Raw genomic sequence first — 16,374 nt, 5'->3', positions numbered from 1 at the left:
ATCCCTGAAAGCTGAATTTGTTGAGTGACTGCAAACCTGGGCAGACAGATCCAGGGCCCTCTCTCACCTTGAGGATGTCCTCTGGGATGTCACCTGGGAGGTCTTCTGACAATAAAAGAAACTCAAGTTTTCTCCGGAAGCCAGCTGGAAGTAACTTCTAGAAGAATCATAAGAAGGAAGCATAGATATTAAGCATATGCTTTAGCTGACAATTATAAGTAAATACTTCTTTCCAGTTCATCTTATTTCTGCTGTTTTCTCTAAGATAAAGTACTTCTGACCATTAAATTCCTGGGTATGTCTTCAGACACTTTTCTTTATAAACGGAAACAGCTAAACTGAACACATACTCCTCTTAAATACTAACACTTAAATCCCGCACTGTTTAGCCTCAAATGCCAAGGCTTGCTTATTTCATGTGATTTTTTGCCTCTAACTTGAAGTCCTTCTCCAAGACTCTCCCTTGCAGTGTCCAAAACACCCAGTTATGGGTAAGCTGGGATGGAATGGCCCACATGATCCTCTTTTGGCCTAAACCCATTTTTGGTATTCATTTTTAGTTGGAAAATAAAAGTAAAGGGGGAGAGATCTAATGTTTATGAAACACTTATTATGTGCCAGGTACTATGTGCCATATTTTCATGTGTTTTTAAAAATCTCACTATATCGCTAAATCAAACAAAACTACGGCATCAGGATGGTTTTAAAAATAATCTTCAGTAATAATGAAATGGTTAGGAAGTATTTTCTAATCATTTCAAGCATGAAAAGGAAAAAGTGACCCCATTGTTTGTTAATGAGACAGGACATCCGAGACTAATGTATAAAGGAAGAGAAAGCCTCTGACTCTTCCTGCACCTGCTTGTTTCACAATAACTTCCCCTCACCTGGTCCTTAAAACTAAAATGATAGTCCCCCCTTTCTCCAGACACAAATACAAATGAGATGAAAGTCTGGGACTAATTCTGACAAGCACTCTTTTAAATTAGAGACACCTGGGCTTCCCTGGTGGCCCAGTGGTTGAGAGTCCGCCTGCCGATGCAGGGGACGTGGGTTCGTGCCCTGGTCCGGGAAGATCCCACATGCCGCTGAGCGGCTGGGCCCATGAGCCATGGCCGCTGGGCCTGCGCGTCCGGAGCCTGTGCTCCACAACAGGAGAGGCCACAACAGTGAGAGGCCCACGTACCGCAAATAAATAAATAAATAAATAAATAAATAAATAAATAAATAAATAAATTAGAGACAGCTGTAAATCATGCCATCTGAATGCTTATATAATGCTAATGATTGGAAGGTGTAGAGAAAATTCATTCTGGCAAGCTGAAAGTTAGTGATTCTATCAAGGACTAAGAGGAAGGAATAGATAAGCCCAGACAGCAGCCCCTTAATAAAAGAACTGGTTAAGATTTTAGGACTTTCATTAAAATCCTAAAGACTGACTAGCTTGTATCTTTTTTTTACTGGTGAAATTACTTTATGCATATGCAGGGTCATAGACAACTAAGATTCCTAAACCAGGCAAGAATTTGCCCAATGTTTCTAAGCACAGATTTTCTTACTATAAAAGCAAGGCATGTTCAATGCAGAAAAAGCAGAGAATACAAACAGGCAAATGAAAACACACATACACAACACCCCCCCCAAATCTTTCCACTGAAGGAGAACTATAGTTACAACTGTGTTCTAAGGGTATTCAGACCATTTTCTACATATGCATATATGCATGCATAACAAACATACTGTTTTCTAAAAGTTTTTTTCTTCACATAGCAGAATATAAACATCCTCCCATGTCACTGAAAATTCATGTACCACATAATTTTAATAGTGCCGTGGTATTTTACAAGTAGATTAATCAGTCTTGGATTGTGGACATGGGAGCTGTTTCTATTTTTCCTTTATTAGAAGCAGCATGCTGTGAACATCATGCTGTTCACGTGATAAAAGATAAAAGGGCATAACGCAAAAATGGATGAAGGAAAGGGAAAATGGAATCAGTTTCAAGGAATAATTCAAAAGGAGCTTTTGGCAGCAGGTGGGAGACTGTAGCAGGAGCAGCCAGCAAGTCCCTAAAAGATGAAGGCCAGTCCAGGAAGGCCAAGTACCTAAAAGACGAAGTCCAGTTCTGGCTTTGTAGAACTACCTCAGGAACACATTTGAAGTCTTGGTCCTTGTATTAAGTTTTAAAACTCTCTGAGGTTCTTGTATAAAGTTTAAAACATTCCCACGACTGTTTAAATAACTGAGGTACTGGAGCTTTAAGGACCAAATGATCTTCAATTCTGGGAAAAGCAACTCTTAAGTCTGTGAAAAGGAGCCAAGGAAGTGAAATCCACCTCCTGATCTGGTTGACCAACTGTCCAGAAATTTAACAACAACCAATCAGCCATAAAGTAAATAAGTACCCTCTGCTGAGGCAAAAGTTCATCTGGCTTGACAAATTCCATGTTTGTACTGAAAAGCTCCTTAGTCAGTAACAATAACATTTGTTATTTTTTTTTCTTTTCTCTTTGAAGATACTACTGAATATTTTAGCTGAAGATATCTCTTTTAGATCTGACACTACAGCCAACTCTTAAACAACCTGGGGTTGATTATTTTTCAGTTTTGCTTCTTTTCCTTCCCTCTCCTGCTGAGCTTTTTGTCATTTTTTTTTTTTTTTTTTTTGCTAGACCATTACCAAAAGCCTGGATAATAAATACATTTAGATTAGTAACTTCTGGTACTTTTTGACAGCTATGTGAAGAAGGGTAAGTGTCAGGCCAAAGCAGAACTAAAGACAAAATTCATTCTGATGACTGAGAGAAGTTAAGAAGGCAATTAGGCTAAATTATAGACATTTACAAAATAGAATTTATGGTTTCTTGTGGCCTACCTGGTGGCGCAGTGGTTAAGAATCTGCCTGCCAACGCAGGGGGCACGGATTCGAGCCCTGGTCTGGGAAGATCCCACATGCAACAAAGCAACTAAGCCCGTGTGCCACAACTATTGAGCCTGCGCTCTAGAGCCCGCGAGCCACAACCATTGAGCCCATGTGCCACAACTACTGAAGCTTGCATGCCTAGAGCCCATGTTCTGCAATAAGAGAAGCCACTGCAATGAGAAGCCTGCTCGCCACAACTAGAGAAAGCCTGTGCGCAGCAACAAAGACCCAACGCAGCCAAAAATAAATAAATAAATAAATAAAAATTTTAAAAAAAAGAATTTATGGTTTCTTAATTTTAAGTCTATGTAGGCTAAAAATATTGTTGAGGTGGAAAAAGCAGAGGACTGATGACTCGAAGGCAGAAGACATTGGTTCCAGCTCCAATTTTGCCAGCTAACTTTAGGGTGTGACCCTGGGCCAGTCATTTCTTTTCTGAGTCAGAGGTTCCTCACTTAAATCTTAAAGTCTCAGGTTTAATACAAAATTGCCTGATAATTTTTTTAATGGATATCAATTTCTGATAATTAACACATATTTCTAAAAGTGCTTTGAATGGTAATTTTTCTTAACAAATAAAAAACAAAAAACAAAAAACCCTTCCTTACAAGTTTTCTTTCACTATTAATTTACTCACTTTGTTTTCATATTTGGTAACTTTTATTTCAATTCATGTGAGTTGTTAAATAATTAATGACGTTTAAATCTATAAGATTTCATTGTACTGGACTAGTTAAAATAAGATTTTTGGATGAACAACTAAGTTTCAGCTCAGCGCATTCTCCCTTACTTGAGTATTATGAGGATTAGACTTTATTCACTATCTTGTCACTTTCACTGATTTCTGCAAAGGTCTGTTTGGGCACAAGACCCACAATAGTATTTAACACAATAGTATCACCTCAGATGGTAGGTTAGTGAATTAATGCCAATGTAAGTTAGTGAATTAATAAATGAATTTAGGTAAAGAGACAACAATAAATACTTAAGCCATTCTCACTGTCAATACTGAGAAAGGAATATGACAAACCTCAAAATAAAGCAAGCAACAGACAAAAGGGAAATTTCATAACTCCTTCCAAGTTCTTTTCAGTCTTGGCCTCGGGCGAAAATTTTAAATGTAAACCTACTTACCTTTTCCAGGGCCAACCATTTTTCCAGTACAAGAAGCCAGACCCAGGCTAATCTTTGAGGGTTGATATCCTGTCCACATCTGAGAAATGTAAAAAGAAAAAATTTCTAAACGAAGAGTTTCTACTGACCTTTTCTCTTTTGTGATCCAAGATTTAGATTTCACTACTCAGTCTGTTTTAAACCTGAACCGGCAAGACATCGTCCTGAGAAATTTTTGAATGTATATGACAGATCAATAAAACGAGAACCAGGGCTTCCCTGGTGGCGCAGTGGTTGAGAGTCCACCTGCCGATGCAGGGGACACAGGTTCGTGCCCCAGTCCGGGAAGATCCCACGTTCTGCGGAGCAGCTGGGCCTGTGAGCCATGGCTGCTGAGCCTGCGCGTCCGGAGCCTGTGCTCCGCAACGGGAGAGGCCACAACAGTGAGAGGCCCGCGTACTGCAAAAAAAAACCAAACAAACCCCCAAAACAAAACAAACAAACAAAAAAACGAGAACCAGAACTAGCGGCTTTCATTAAAAAAAAAAAAAGTCGCAATTCTACCTCCACCTCCCTATCTAGTCTTTAAAAACAAACTAATATTACACAGAAAACCGTAAGAGCAAAGCTATCTGAAACAGAAAACTTGAAATCTTGAAAACAGAATCAAATAGTCAAAGAAAAAAGGAACTTCATAAAAATTTATTTTTAACTCTATGCCAGAAACAGGATTATAGGAATTCATAAGCCTTTCTTTGAAGTTAGTAATTTAAATTAGATAGCAATTGGCTAGAATCCAAATTTAAGGGAAAAAACGAAGAAAAGAATCATGTAAATCTCCATTCTATATGTGTTAATACAGTATTTTCTCATAAGTAACTGCCAGAGTAAGGAAAAGTGAGGGAGAGACTGTACGTTTAACTCCTATACCACTAATTGTTAATAGCACTGACAGGAAGAACTTCATTCAAAATTCAGATAGAGAACATTGGTTGCCAGAGGACAAGAGGGGATCAGTGTACAAAGAGGTATTCCCAGGGAGCAAGGGAATTTTTTGTGGTGATGAAATAGTTCTGTACCTTGATTATACTGGTAGTTATATGAGTCTAGGAATGGATAAAGATACACAGAACTACACACATAAAGGTGAATGCAGATTGGGACTTCCCTGGCAGGCCAGTGCTTGGGACTCTGCACTTCCAATGCAGCGGGGTGCGTGGGTTCGGCCCCTAATAGGACCCCGCATGCCCTGAGGTGTGGCCAAAAAAAAAATGAATGCAGATTTTAAAAATGGTGAAAACTGAATAAGGGCTGTAGTCTAGTTAACAGCACCAGTGTCAATTTCTTGGTTTTGATATTTACTATAGTTATATAAGATGTCACAATTGGAGGAAGTTGGGGAAAGTGTACTCTTTGTATTGTTTTTGCACTTCTTGTGAGTCTATGCTTAATTATTTCAAAATAAAAAGCTTTAAGTGAATTCACTTCTGGTCCTTTGTTAAAGCTACAACAATATCTTCAATTTCACAAGCAAGAAGGGAGCACGTTTGCTCTTTTGGGGGTAAAGAAAATGCTTTTCAACGTAGTTGCACTATCTACTTTAATGATAATAAACAAGAAATGGTGGTTCCAGGCTTAAATACCGCTCCAGATGATAATTCAAAGCCAAACTGATAAAGTAATAAATAGGCATGTATTATAGAGGTAAATTTTCAGAACATGTGAAATACACTCTACCTTTGTTAATTCTTCAGAGGTGAATGAGTGAGGCACATGGACCAGAGCTCAAGTATAGAATCTTGTGTCTCCCGCCCTGTGACTGCCTGGCAGGAAGACAGAGTTCCCTTACCTCAGCTGACTGGGACACATGACCAGCGCCTGAAGTATATCTTCCACCTTCTTTGGGATATCCCCTTGGGCCTCGTGTAGCTGAGGTACACATGCCTGTGCCAACTCCCATTCTCCTCTCCGAAGGCATTCACAGAAAAATCCAAAAAGCTGCTTCTGAGAAGCAGTTTCCTCTTCTCCAAATGGATGATGCATTTTCCCAGCACAGAGTGCAGGGAGATAGAAAGAGATGAATTACGCAAAACACACTGTCAATTTTCTCATTCGTGGAGTACCTCCTACAAACAACACACACCCGAGTCAGAAGAAAAGGAAGGAACTATATTTAGACAAACTAGCCAGTACTAGCAGCACTAGGAAAGGCGGGGCTTACTTTTCTAATTAACGTTGTAAATTTGATTTGACAGGTTACTGTCTCTTTTGGGAACTTCTACCTTTCCCCAAGGGGTGAATCCCATCTCTCTAGGCGCATCCAATATTTAACGAATATTAATCGTCATATTAGCCCGCGGCGCAGACCCGAAACTCCACTTCCGTATTTCCTCCTGAACTTTATGCTTAATCCGGCTCCAAATCCCCAGGTGGTCGCCTCTTTACGGATGAGAAATTCAGCAGGAACCTCCCTAGTTTGAGCCCTCTTTTAAGGCAGAGGATTGAAGATCAGGAGAGGAATCTGTGTCAGAACTGGAGGGCAGTTGGGATTGGGGCTCAGGGACGCTCCCTACCGGGGCCGTGGAGAGCGCTCCCGCCTTCTCTGGGGCGCCTTACACTCACCTGCTTCCGCCGCCCAAATCAGCAGAGCTTCCAGCGCAGCCATGTTTGAGCTGAGTCAGGTGACAAATCCCGTTCAGAAGGTTGAGGCGGGGAGAGGATGACGACTGACAGCAGCTATTCTAATTGGTCAATCGAGGAAAGATGCAAATAAAGCGCCATATTTGTTTGGGTCACGTGACTGCACCTCCGCATTAGAGGAAGCTAGGAAAGAGATATCAGCTACCTGGTTTAGCACCACCGCTCACGGTTTTGACAGATCCTCCGCCCGTTAATTGAACTGTGTGCTAGGGCCTACTTTAGAAGCTGAATAAGATACGGTCCTTATCCTCAAGGAGATCACAGTCTAGTGAGGGGGTGCAGGTCAATAATTAGGACGCAGTGGGCTAAATTATAAGATAGAGGTATGCACGGGGAGATAGGAGCAAAGAATGAGCAAAAGCCTTTCTCAAATATAATAATCTGAAACCGAGTCTTAAAGTAATGGTTTACTAGTTTGCTAATCACAGCTGCTTTTATACTGAACCTTCTGTTTGGTTTCCTTGGTGTTCTTCAACTACAGACTCTCTCACGTTTCCTCATTACATGTTTCCGGTTTGAGCAATTTCATTCAACATTTTCCAAACTATTTCACCACCAAAGTGTGGTGAAAAAAAGCAAACCAAAACAAACCAAAAGCTCTCTTCCAAAACCTCTTCGATGATTGGTGGATTCTCATCTATTCCCAGAAAACTAACATGTCTCTCTGGTCCATTAATCAGTTTTTAAATGAAGTGACGAAAGAAAGAAGAGAGAAAATTACAAGCAAGTTTTTTCCTGGCTCATATTCTCCTTGCTGATGTTCCTCCACCGGATTTTGATAATGACTATATTGAGAAGTTGGGACTCGTAGACTTATTACAGAATGTGAACTACAATTCCCAGCAAGCAGCGGAGCCGACCTGGGCCTGTGCCTATCTTTTATTGGATATTTCGCCAGGGTGACGACCCAACCAGTGCTTTGTTTGTTGCTTTGCGTCCCTTTCGGCGGGGAACTGTGTGAGGGGTAGGGGAAACTTTGAAAGTTGGATGCTGCAGACCCGGTACTGGAAAGTTTCATGTGGGGGGCGGTTTGGGGAATTGGGGTGCGCTCATTATTTCCTGCTCCCTTTCTGGGCCAGTGTTGTTGATATCGGGGGAGTGGAGAGTCACTCTTGGGTGCAGGGCACGCCCCCTTAGGTCCATAAAGATCTTAACTTGAGCCCCGCCGCAGATCTGAGGCGTCTGGCTTTCCTTTGTGGGGGACGCTTGGAAGCTGCACCTTGTTGGGAAGAGTTATTGTTAGGGGATTCTGGGGTGATGTTTTCGCCTCTTGATGTCCACCCGTCTTCCCACTTGTGGGCAGTTTGAGGTCTAGGCAGGGGAGCCCGTCATTAAGGGAAGTTTAGTGTCTGACCCACTTCAGATGGTGTTGAAGAAGAGGTATTTTAATAGCGTGGAATATGGAGTCAGATCCCTGGGTTCGAATGCTTACTCCACCATGTGCTAGTTGTTAGACTTCGCTCAAGATTTTCAACTCAATGCCTCAATATTAGTCTGTAAAATGGGGTAAAACATCTGAAGCTCTTGGAACAGTGGCACCTAATAAGGGCTCAAGAAATATTAGCTATTATTTGTTAATTCACAGTTTTCATTGACCATCTAACGTGGATTTTTTTTTTTTCTTGATGAGGAGAGGATTCAGTTTCCAGGATTGAACATCTTCCCTCACACCCTCAGTTACATGCTCGTGCACACACACACAGAGCAGGGATTTACGGTTTCTGGTAGAAAAAACAAACATGCAAGCCATAACAATACGTTAAGAAGATTATCGAACAAATGTGTACACAGTGTAATGAGAACATAGGAGAGGAAGAGCCTAAGTAGCGGGAAGTCTTTGTGGAGGAAAGTCAGGGAGGCAGGGAGGCGTTTGTGTAACCTTCCAACGTTACCTCCAGAAGGCAGTTCACGTGAGGCAACTAATGCTGTTTTCCTGAATGAACTGATCATAATCCCTAGCCTTGAGCACTACGGAGCCAGGCACCATCCACATCCTTTAACCTTCACTGCATTCCTATGAAGTGGATATTTAAATGATGCTTGTTTTTCAGATGAAGCTAAGATACTGGGAGGCAAGTGATTTTGCCAGAAAGGCCAGAATGTGGGCCTTGCAATCTGATATATGAATGAGAGGGAAGTGAGGAACCAGTTTATGAAGAGGCTATAGGCCATCATAAGAAGTGTGGAATTTATCCTGTGGTCTCATGGTCCCATGGGTGGTTTTAAAGGATGAGAGTGACAGGATTGGAGCAAATTTTTAGGAGGCTACCTCTGACAGGATTGTGACTTGCAGGTCAGTTTGGTGCTTATTCCTCTCTGCTTCCACAGCACACTTATATTCCAATGACAATACTTGCTGCATGACTGTAATTATTTGTGTATAGATCTCTTTTCGTCTTTTACTGTGAGTTCCCAAAGGGGAGGAAATATACTTAGATGATTCTTGTGCCGCAGAAGCGCAGCAGAGTGTGTGCTTAAGAAGCATCTGTGGAAAGAACAAATGAATGTTTTTGTTTGTTTGTTTTGCGAGGCAGGAAGTGACCAGAGGCTGTATGCAATAGTCTAGGCAAGTGATAGGAGTGGTCCTACTAAGGCAGAGATAGCAGAGTTGGTCATTGTTAAAGTAGTCCAGGTAGTTTGGTGTTTACAGTTTTCCTTTTTTTTTTTTTTTTTTTTTTTGCGGTACGCGGTCCTCTCACTGCTGTGGCCTCTCCCGTTGCGGAGCACAGGCTCTGGACGCGCAGGCTCAGTGGCCATGGCTCACGGGCCCAGCCGCTTCGCGGCATGTGGGATTTTCCTGGACCGGGGCACGAACCCGTGTCCCCTGCATCGGCAGGCGGACTCTCAACCACTGCGCCACCAGGGAAGACCCAGTTCTCCTTTTTGATTGAATTTATCAGTCTAAATTGTGTCCTTGCCCAGAGCTACCTGATCTGTGAAGACCCTAGGCAATGATACAGCAGATGTCACTTGGTAAACTTTCTTTTTGAGAGACAGAAACCAATACTGACAAATTCCCTTTGAGTGAAATGAGAGGGATGTATTTTGTGTTTGTGGGAAGGATGTGTGTGTGTGAGAGAGAGAAAGAAGGAGAGAGAGCGAGAGAGAGGAAGAGAGTGTTAATCTGATCCGAGAATATTGATGTTAAGTAGAAATTTGGACCATGGTATTGGAAATAAATATCTACATTCTCAGTATATATATATTTTCTGATAATTATGTTGTTTTATCCCCTGGAACAATGAAGAGTTCCTATTTCTACTCTATTCAGAGGATATTTTGCCATCTGAGTGAGATACACAGCTTCTCCTTTGCATGAGTTATTAAGGGAATCAGAGTGATTCTATTCTAACTCTCTGAAGACAAATATATCATGAGCCTCATTTAGCCTCACAGGGTTCAGCCAGAAGAGTGAAATTTAATTGCATGTGGGGATGTGAGCAGCTAGTATAACAAAAAAACAATTTCAGTTTGTAAATAACACCTGAAATAATAAAATCTCATTTGATTCAGAAGGTTTGTTCTGATTCATAGAGAACGGAGAGTTTAAATATGATTACAGACTTGTGGTACAGTCTACTGGTTAAGAGGTTAGGCCTAAGAGTCAGACTTCCTGGGTTCGAATTCTGGATCTACCATTTACTTTTCCTGGTAACGGTGGAATGGCTAACCTTTCCAGGGTTTAGTTTCTCATATGTAAAAATGAGCTCAGTGATCAATCTTCCTTATAGGGCTGTTGAGAAGCTTGCTTTGGAACAGTGCCTGGTATACAGTAGGTGGTCAATAAATTTATTATTGTTACAGTGCAATGAAAGTAAAGACTTTCTGGGAGTGCTGTTTGGAAATATGTGTATTAATTACACATCCAAATAAAGTTTATAAATGCACTGAAAATCTTAAGATGCTCTATAAATGTGAAACGGTGTTATTATATTTGTGTAATAAGTTTTAAAGAATTGTGTGAATTGCACATTCTTATATTGTCTTGTTTCTGTGTGTGCATATTTGACAAACGGTTGTCTCCCCTGTTTAAAATATTTGGAAAGATTTTATTGCCTTCCTTTATTTTATCAGTAATATTTTAAATACCATACGTTTCATTTTGTATATGGAGACGCTTGAAGGATTTTTTATTTTGTAGAGTGTTTTGGATAGCCCATCTACTGTTGCTTATGCTATTTTCCAGCTTTTTTTCAAGGTTCTTCTTTATCTTGCTGCATCTGAAGGCATGGGTAGCAAGAAACTAAGACGAGTGGGTTTATCACAAGAGCTGTGTGACCGTCTGAACAGACATCAGATTGTTACCTGTCAGGTAAAATTTATTTAATATTTTTCAGTGAGAAATTTTAAGTACAAATTAATCTTTTTTTTTCTTTTTTTTAAGATTTTTTCTTTTGATGTGGACCATTTCCAAAGTCTTTATTGAATTTGTTACAACATTGCTTCTGCTTTATGTCTTGGCCTCTTGGCCATGAGGCATGTGGGATCCTAGCTCCCTGACCAGGGATCGAACCCACACCCCCTGCATTGGAAGGCGAAGTCCTAACTACTGGACTGCCAGGGACGTCCCACAGATTAATCTTGTGTACCTAAATAACTCTTAATTACACCTGAAATATGAACATTTAGGTTTATAAGAAAAGATAAATATGGTGCTTGCTAATTTTAAATAACAAACCACTTAGCTTGTATTTCCAAATGTGATTTCATTTATCCAAATGCAAGATTTTTGCATTTTGGGTGGGGTTGGGTGGGGAGAATGCTCATAGCAGAAGGTGAAGTACACCTGTGCCATTTATTTGGGATTCTAGAGAAGTTTTGTCCTCAAAAGAAATTTTGCAGTTACATGAGAAATATGATTCAAATGAGGAGACGGTATTCAAAATGGGTAATTTCTCTTGAAAGCAAGAAAAAATAGTAGTTAGGATTATTTTCCTGTTGAGGAGTGAGAGAAATATATAAAGCAGATGTTGTATATTTAAGCAAAAGAGTAAAGCAAATCCCTCTTAGGAGGCTAAATAAGATTTAAGATTTTCTGTTAGGATTTAATCCTTAATAAGACAGACTTTCAGAGCGTGCTGCAATTTTTAAAAAATTGCTTTGTGTGTTAATGATGTCTGTGCTTCCTCTGTTATGCATTTTATAATCCTCATGTTCATACTTTGAAATACTCTTAAAAGTATGAAATATAACATTTCATTCCGTAGTTTTATTTATTTGTTTGGCTGCATTAGGTCTTCGTTGCTGTGCGTGGGTTTTCTCTAGTTGCGGTGAGCAGGGGCTACTCTTCATTGTGGTGTGCAGGCTTCTCATTGTGGTGGCTTCTCTTGTTGTGGAGCATGGGCTCTAGGCACCCAGGCTTCAGTAGTTGCAGCATGCAGGCTCAGTAGTTGCGGCATGCGGGCCCTAGAGCACGCGGGCTTCAGTAGTTGCGGCGCGTGGGCTCTAGGTCGTGCGGGCTTCAGTAGTTGTGGCACACAGGCTTAGTTGCTCCGCGGCATGTGGGATCTTCCCCCACACCAGGGATCGAACCCATGTCCCCTGCATTGGCAGGCAGATTCTTAACCACTGAGACTCTAGGGAAGTCCTTCCATAGTGGCTTTTATTCTCTTTCAATTATTAAATACTCCCTCTGAAAGATTTCATAGCTTAGGAAGAAACTCATTTTTTTTAAGTAGTACAACCTTGTATTTATTTATTTTAACATTTTTATTGGAGTATAATTGCTTTACAATGGTGTGCTAGTTTCTGCCTTACAACAGAATGAATTAGCTATACATACACACACATCCCCATATCTAACCCCTCCTTGCGTCTCCCTCCAACCCTCCCCATTCCACCCCTTCAGGCAGTCACAAAGCACCGAACTGATCTCCCTGTGCCATGCAGCCGCCTCCCAATAGCTGTCTATTTTACATTTGATAGTATATATAAGTCCATGTCACTCTCTCACTTCGTGCCAGCTTACCCTTCCCCCTTCCCGTGTCCTCAAGTCCAATCTCTATGTCTGCGTCTTTATTCCTGTCCTGCCCCTAGGTTCTTCAGAACCTTTTTTTAGATTCCATATATATGTGTTAGCTTATGATATTTTTCTCTCTGACTTACTTCACTCTGTATGACGGACTCTAGGTCCATCCACTTCACACAAATAACCCAGTTTCGTTCCTTTTTATGGCTGAGTAATATTCCATTGTATATATGTGCCACATCTTCTTTATCCATTCATCTGTTGATGGACACTTAGGTTGTTTCCATGTCCTGGCTATTGTAAGTAGAGCTGCAGTGAACATTGTGGTACATGATTCTTTTTGAATTATGGTTTTCTTAGGGTATAGGCCCAGTAGTGGGATTGCTGTGTCATATGGTAGTTCTATTTTTAGTTTTTTGAGGAACCTCCATACTGTTCTCCATAGTGGCTGTATCAATTTGCATTCCCAGCAACAGTGCAAGAGGGTTCCCTTTTCTCCACACCCTCTCCAGCATTTGTTGTTTGTAGATTTTCTGATGATGCCCATTCTAACTGGTGTGAGGTGATACCTCATTGTAGTTTTGATTTGCATTTCTCTAATGATTAGTGATGTTGAGCATTCTTTCATGTGTTTGTTGGCATTCTGTATATCTTCTTTGGAGAAATGTCTATTTAGGTCTTCTGCCCATTTTTGGATTGGGTTGTTTTTTTTTTGATACTGAGCTGCTTGTAAATTTTGGAGATTAATCCTTTGTCAGTTGCTTCATTTGCAAATATTTTCTCCCATTCTGGGTTGTCTTTTCGTCTTGTTTATGGTTTCCTTTGCTGTGCAAAAGCTTTTAAGTTTCATTAGGTCCCATTTGTTTACTTTTGTTTTTATTTCCATTACTCTAGGAGGTGGGTCAAAAAGGATCTTGCTGTGATTTATGTCATAGAGTGTTCTGCCTATGTTTGCTCTAAGAGTTTTATAGTGTCTGGTCTTACATTTAGGTCTTTAATCCATTTTGAGTTTATTTTTGTGTATGGTGTTAAGGAGTATTCTAATTTCATTCTTTTACATGTAGCTGTCCAGTTTTCCCAGCACCACTTATTGAAAAGGCTGTCTTTTCTCCATTGTATATTCTTGCCTCCTTTACCAAAAATAAGGTGACCATATTTGCATGTGTTTATCTCTGGGCTTTCTATCCTGTTCCATTGATCTATATTTCTGTTTTTGTGCCAGTACCATTCTGTCATGATTACTGTAGCTTTGTAGTATAGTCTGAAGTCCAGCAGCCTGATTCCTTCAGCTCTGTTTTTCTTTCTCAAGATTGCTTTGGCTATTCGGGGTCTTTTGTGTTTCCATACAAATTGTGAATTTTTTTGTTCTAGTTCTGTGAAAAATGACATTGGTAGTTTGATAGGGATTGCATTGAGTGTGTAGATTGCTTTAGGTAATATAGTCATTTTCACAATGTTGATTCTTCCAGTCCAAGAACATAGTATATTTCTCCATCTGTTTGTATCATCTTTAATTTCTTTCATCAGTGTCTTATATTTTTCTGCATACAGGTCTTTTGTCTTCTTAGGTAGGTTTATTCCTAGGTATTTTATTCTTTTTGTTGCAGTGGTAAATGGGAGTGTTTCCTTAATTTCTCTTTAAGATTTTTCATCATTAATGTATAGGGATGCAAGAGATTTCTGTGCATTAACTTTGTATCCTGCTACTTTACAGAATTCATTGATTAACTCTTGTAGTTTTCTGGTGGCATCTTTAGGATTCTCTATGTATAGTATCATGTCATCTGCAAACAGTGACAGCTTTACTTCTCTTTTCCAATTTGGATTCCTTTTTTTTTTTTTTTGCGGTATGCGGGCCTCTCACTGTTGTGGCCTCTCCCGTTGCGGAGCACAGGCTCTGGACGTGCAGGCTCAGTGGCCATGGCTCACAGGCCTAGCCGCTCCACAGCATGTGGGATCTTCCCGGACCAGGGCACGAACCCGTGTTCCCTGCATCGGCAGGCAGACTCTCAACCACTGCGCGACCAGGGAAGCCCTGGATTCCTTTGATTTCTTTTTCTTCTCTGATTGCTGTGGCTAAAACTTCCAAAACTATGTTGAATAATAGTGGTGAGAGTGGACAACCTTGTCTTGTTCCTGATCTTAGTGGAAACGGTTTCAGTTTTTCACCATTGAGAACAATGTTGGCTATGGGTTTGTCATATATGGCCTTTATTATGTTGAGGTAAGTTCCCTCTATGCCTACTTTCTGGAGAGTTTTTATCATAAATGGGTGTTGAATTTTGTCGAACGCTTTTTCTGCATCTATTGAGATGATCGTATGGTTTTTCTCCTTCAATTTGTTAATATGGTGTATCACATTGATTGATTTGCGTATATTGAAGAATCCTTGCATTCCTGGAATAAACCCCACTTGATCATGGTGTATGATCCTTTTAATGTGCTGTTGGATTCTGTTTGCTAGTATTTTGTTGAGGATTTTTGCATCTATGTTCATCAGTGATATTGGCCTGTAGTTTTCTCTCTTTGTGACATCTTTGTCTGGTTTTGGTATCAGGGTGATGGTGGCCTCATAGAATGAGTTTGGGAGTGTTCTTCCCTCTGCTATATTTTGGAAGAGTTTGAGAAGGATGGGTGTTAGCTCTTCTCTAAATGTTTGATAGAATTTGCCTGTGAAGCCGTCTGGTCCTGAGGTTTTATTTGTTGGAAGATTTTTAATCACAGTCTCAATTTCAGTGCTTGTGATTGGTCTGTTTATATTTTCTATTTCTTCCTGGTTCAGTCTCAGAAGGTTGTGCTTTTCTAAGAATTTTTCCATTTCTTCCTGGTTGTCCATTTTTGGGGCATATAGTTGCTTGTAGTAATCCCTCATGATCCTTTGTATTTCTACAGTGTCAGTTGTTACTTCTCCTTTTTCATTTCTAATTTCTATTGATTTGAGTCTTCTCCCTTTTTTTTCTTGATGAGTCTGGCTAATGGTTTATCAATTTTGTTTATCTTCTCAAAGAACCAGCTTTTAGTTTATTGATCTTTGCTATTGTTTCCTTTATTTCTTTTTCATTTATTTCTGATCTGATCTTTATGACTTCTTTCCTTCTGCTAACTTTGGGGTTTTTTTCTTCTTTCTCTAATGCTTTAGGTGTAAGGTTAGGTTGTTTATTTGAGATTTTTCTTGTTTCTTCAGGTAGGACTGTATTGCTATAAACTTCCCTCTTAGAACTTCTTTTGCTGCATCCCATAGGTTTTGGGTCATCGTGTTTTCATTGTCATTTGAAGAAACTCATCTCAGCCTGACTCTTTCTGGCCATCTGTTTGTGCCCAAACTCTTTCAGGCACAAGGGCAGCACCAACATACACCTGAGTTGGATTCTGCTGCTGTGTGTTGTTACTTGGTGTGTCCTCTGGTGTATGCCAAGGTGGATAATTAGAGGATAAGATTATATCATCATATCTTTAAGTTAAGGGCTATTTAGGGGGAAAATACTATAAGAAACATATAAATCTTTGATCTACGATAAATTTTTTAAAAAAATACTTATGGATTTATTTGGCTGCGCCGGGTCTTAGTTGTGGCATGTGGGATCTAGTTCCCTGACCAGGGATTGAACCCATGCCCCCTGCATTGGGAGCGTGGAGTCTTAACCACTGGACCACCAGCGAAGTCCCTGAT

At 40.3% G+C, this 16,374-nt stretch overlaps 2 protein-coding genes across 10 annotated transcripts in view; one reads left to right on the top strand and one right to left on the bottom strand.

The window, feature by feature from the left end:
• ZFYVE26 (zinc finger FYVE-type containing 26) overlaps positions 1 to 6,729 on the bottom strand; it is a 65,151-nt gene extending 58,422 nt beyond the window's left edge. For all 5 annotated transcript variants that reach the window (XM_060095946.1, XM_060095947.1, XM_060095948.1 and 2 more), the window contains exons 1-4: positions 6,659 to 6,729; positions 5,886 to 6,162; positions 4,058 to 4,136; positions 68 to 157 (exon numbers count right to left, since the gene is read on the bottom strand). In XM_060095946.1, the coding sequence (XP_059951929.1) occupies positions 68 to 157; positions 4,058 to 4,136; positions 5,886 to 6,079 (363 nt within the window). In that variant the 5' untranslated portion in view covers positions 6,080 to 6,162; positions 6,659 to 6,729. The remainder of the gene's footprint in view (positions 1 to 67; positions 158 to 4,057; positions 4,137 to 5,885; positions 6,163 to 6,658) is intronic.
• Positions 6,730 to 7,681: 952 nt separating this feature from the next.
• The window catches only part of RAD51B (RAD51 paralog B), a 657,748-nt gene continuing 649,055 nt past the window's right edge, over positions 7,682 to 16,374 (top strand). For 4 of the 5 annotated variants that reach the window (XM_060098040.1, XM_060098036.1, XM_060098039.1 and 1 more), the window contains exons 1-2: positions 7,682 to 7,737; positions 10,923 to 11,048. In XM_060098040.1, the coding sequence (XP_059954023.1) occupies positions 10,965 to 11,048 (84 nt within the window). In that variant the 5' untranslated portion in view covers positions 7,682 to 7,737; positions 10,923 to 10,964. The remainder of the gene's footprint in view (positions 7,738 to 10,922; positions 11,049 to 16,374) is intronic. The other variant, XM_060098037.1, reaches the window with a different exon arrangement.

This window comes from Mesoplodon densirostris, chromosome 4 (genome assembly GCF_025265405.1).
Source record: "Mesoplodon densirostris isolate mMesDen1 chromosome 4, mMesDen1 primary haplotype, whole genome shotgun sequence".
Classification (NCBI taxonomy): domain Eukaryota; kingdom Metazoa; phylum Chordata; class Mammalia; order Artiodactyla; family Ziphiidae; genus Mesoplodon; species Mesoplodon densirostris.
This window is presented reverse-complemented; position numbering and strand designations above follow the sequence as displayed.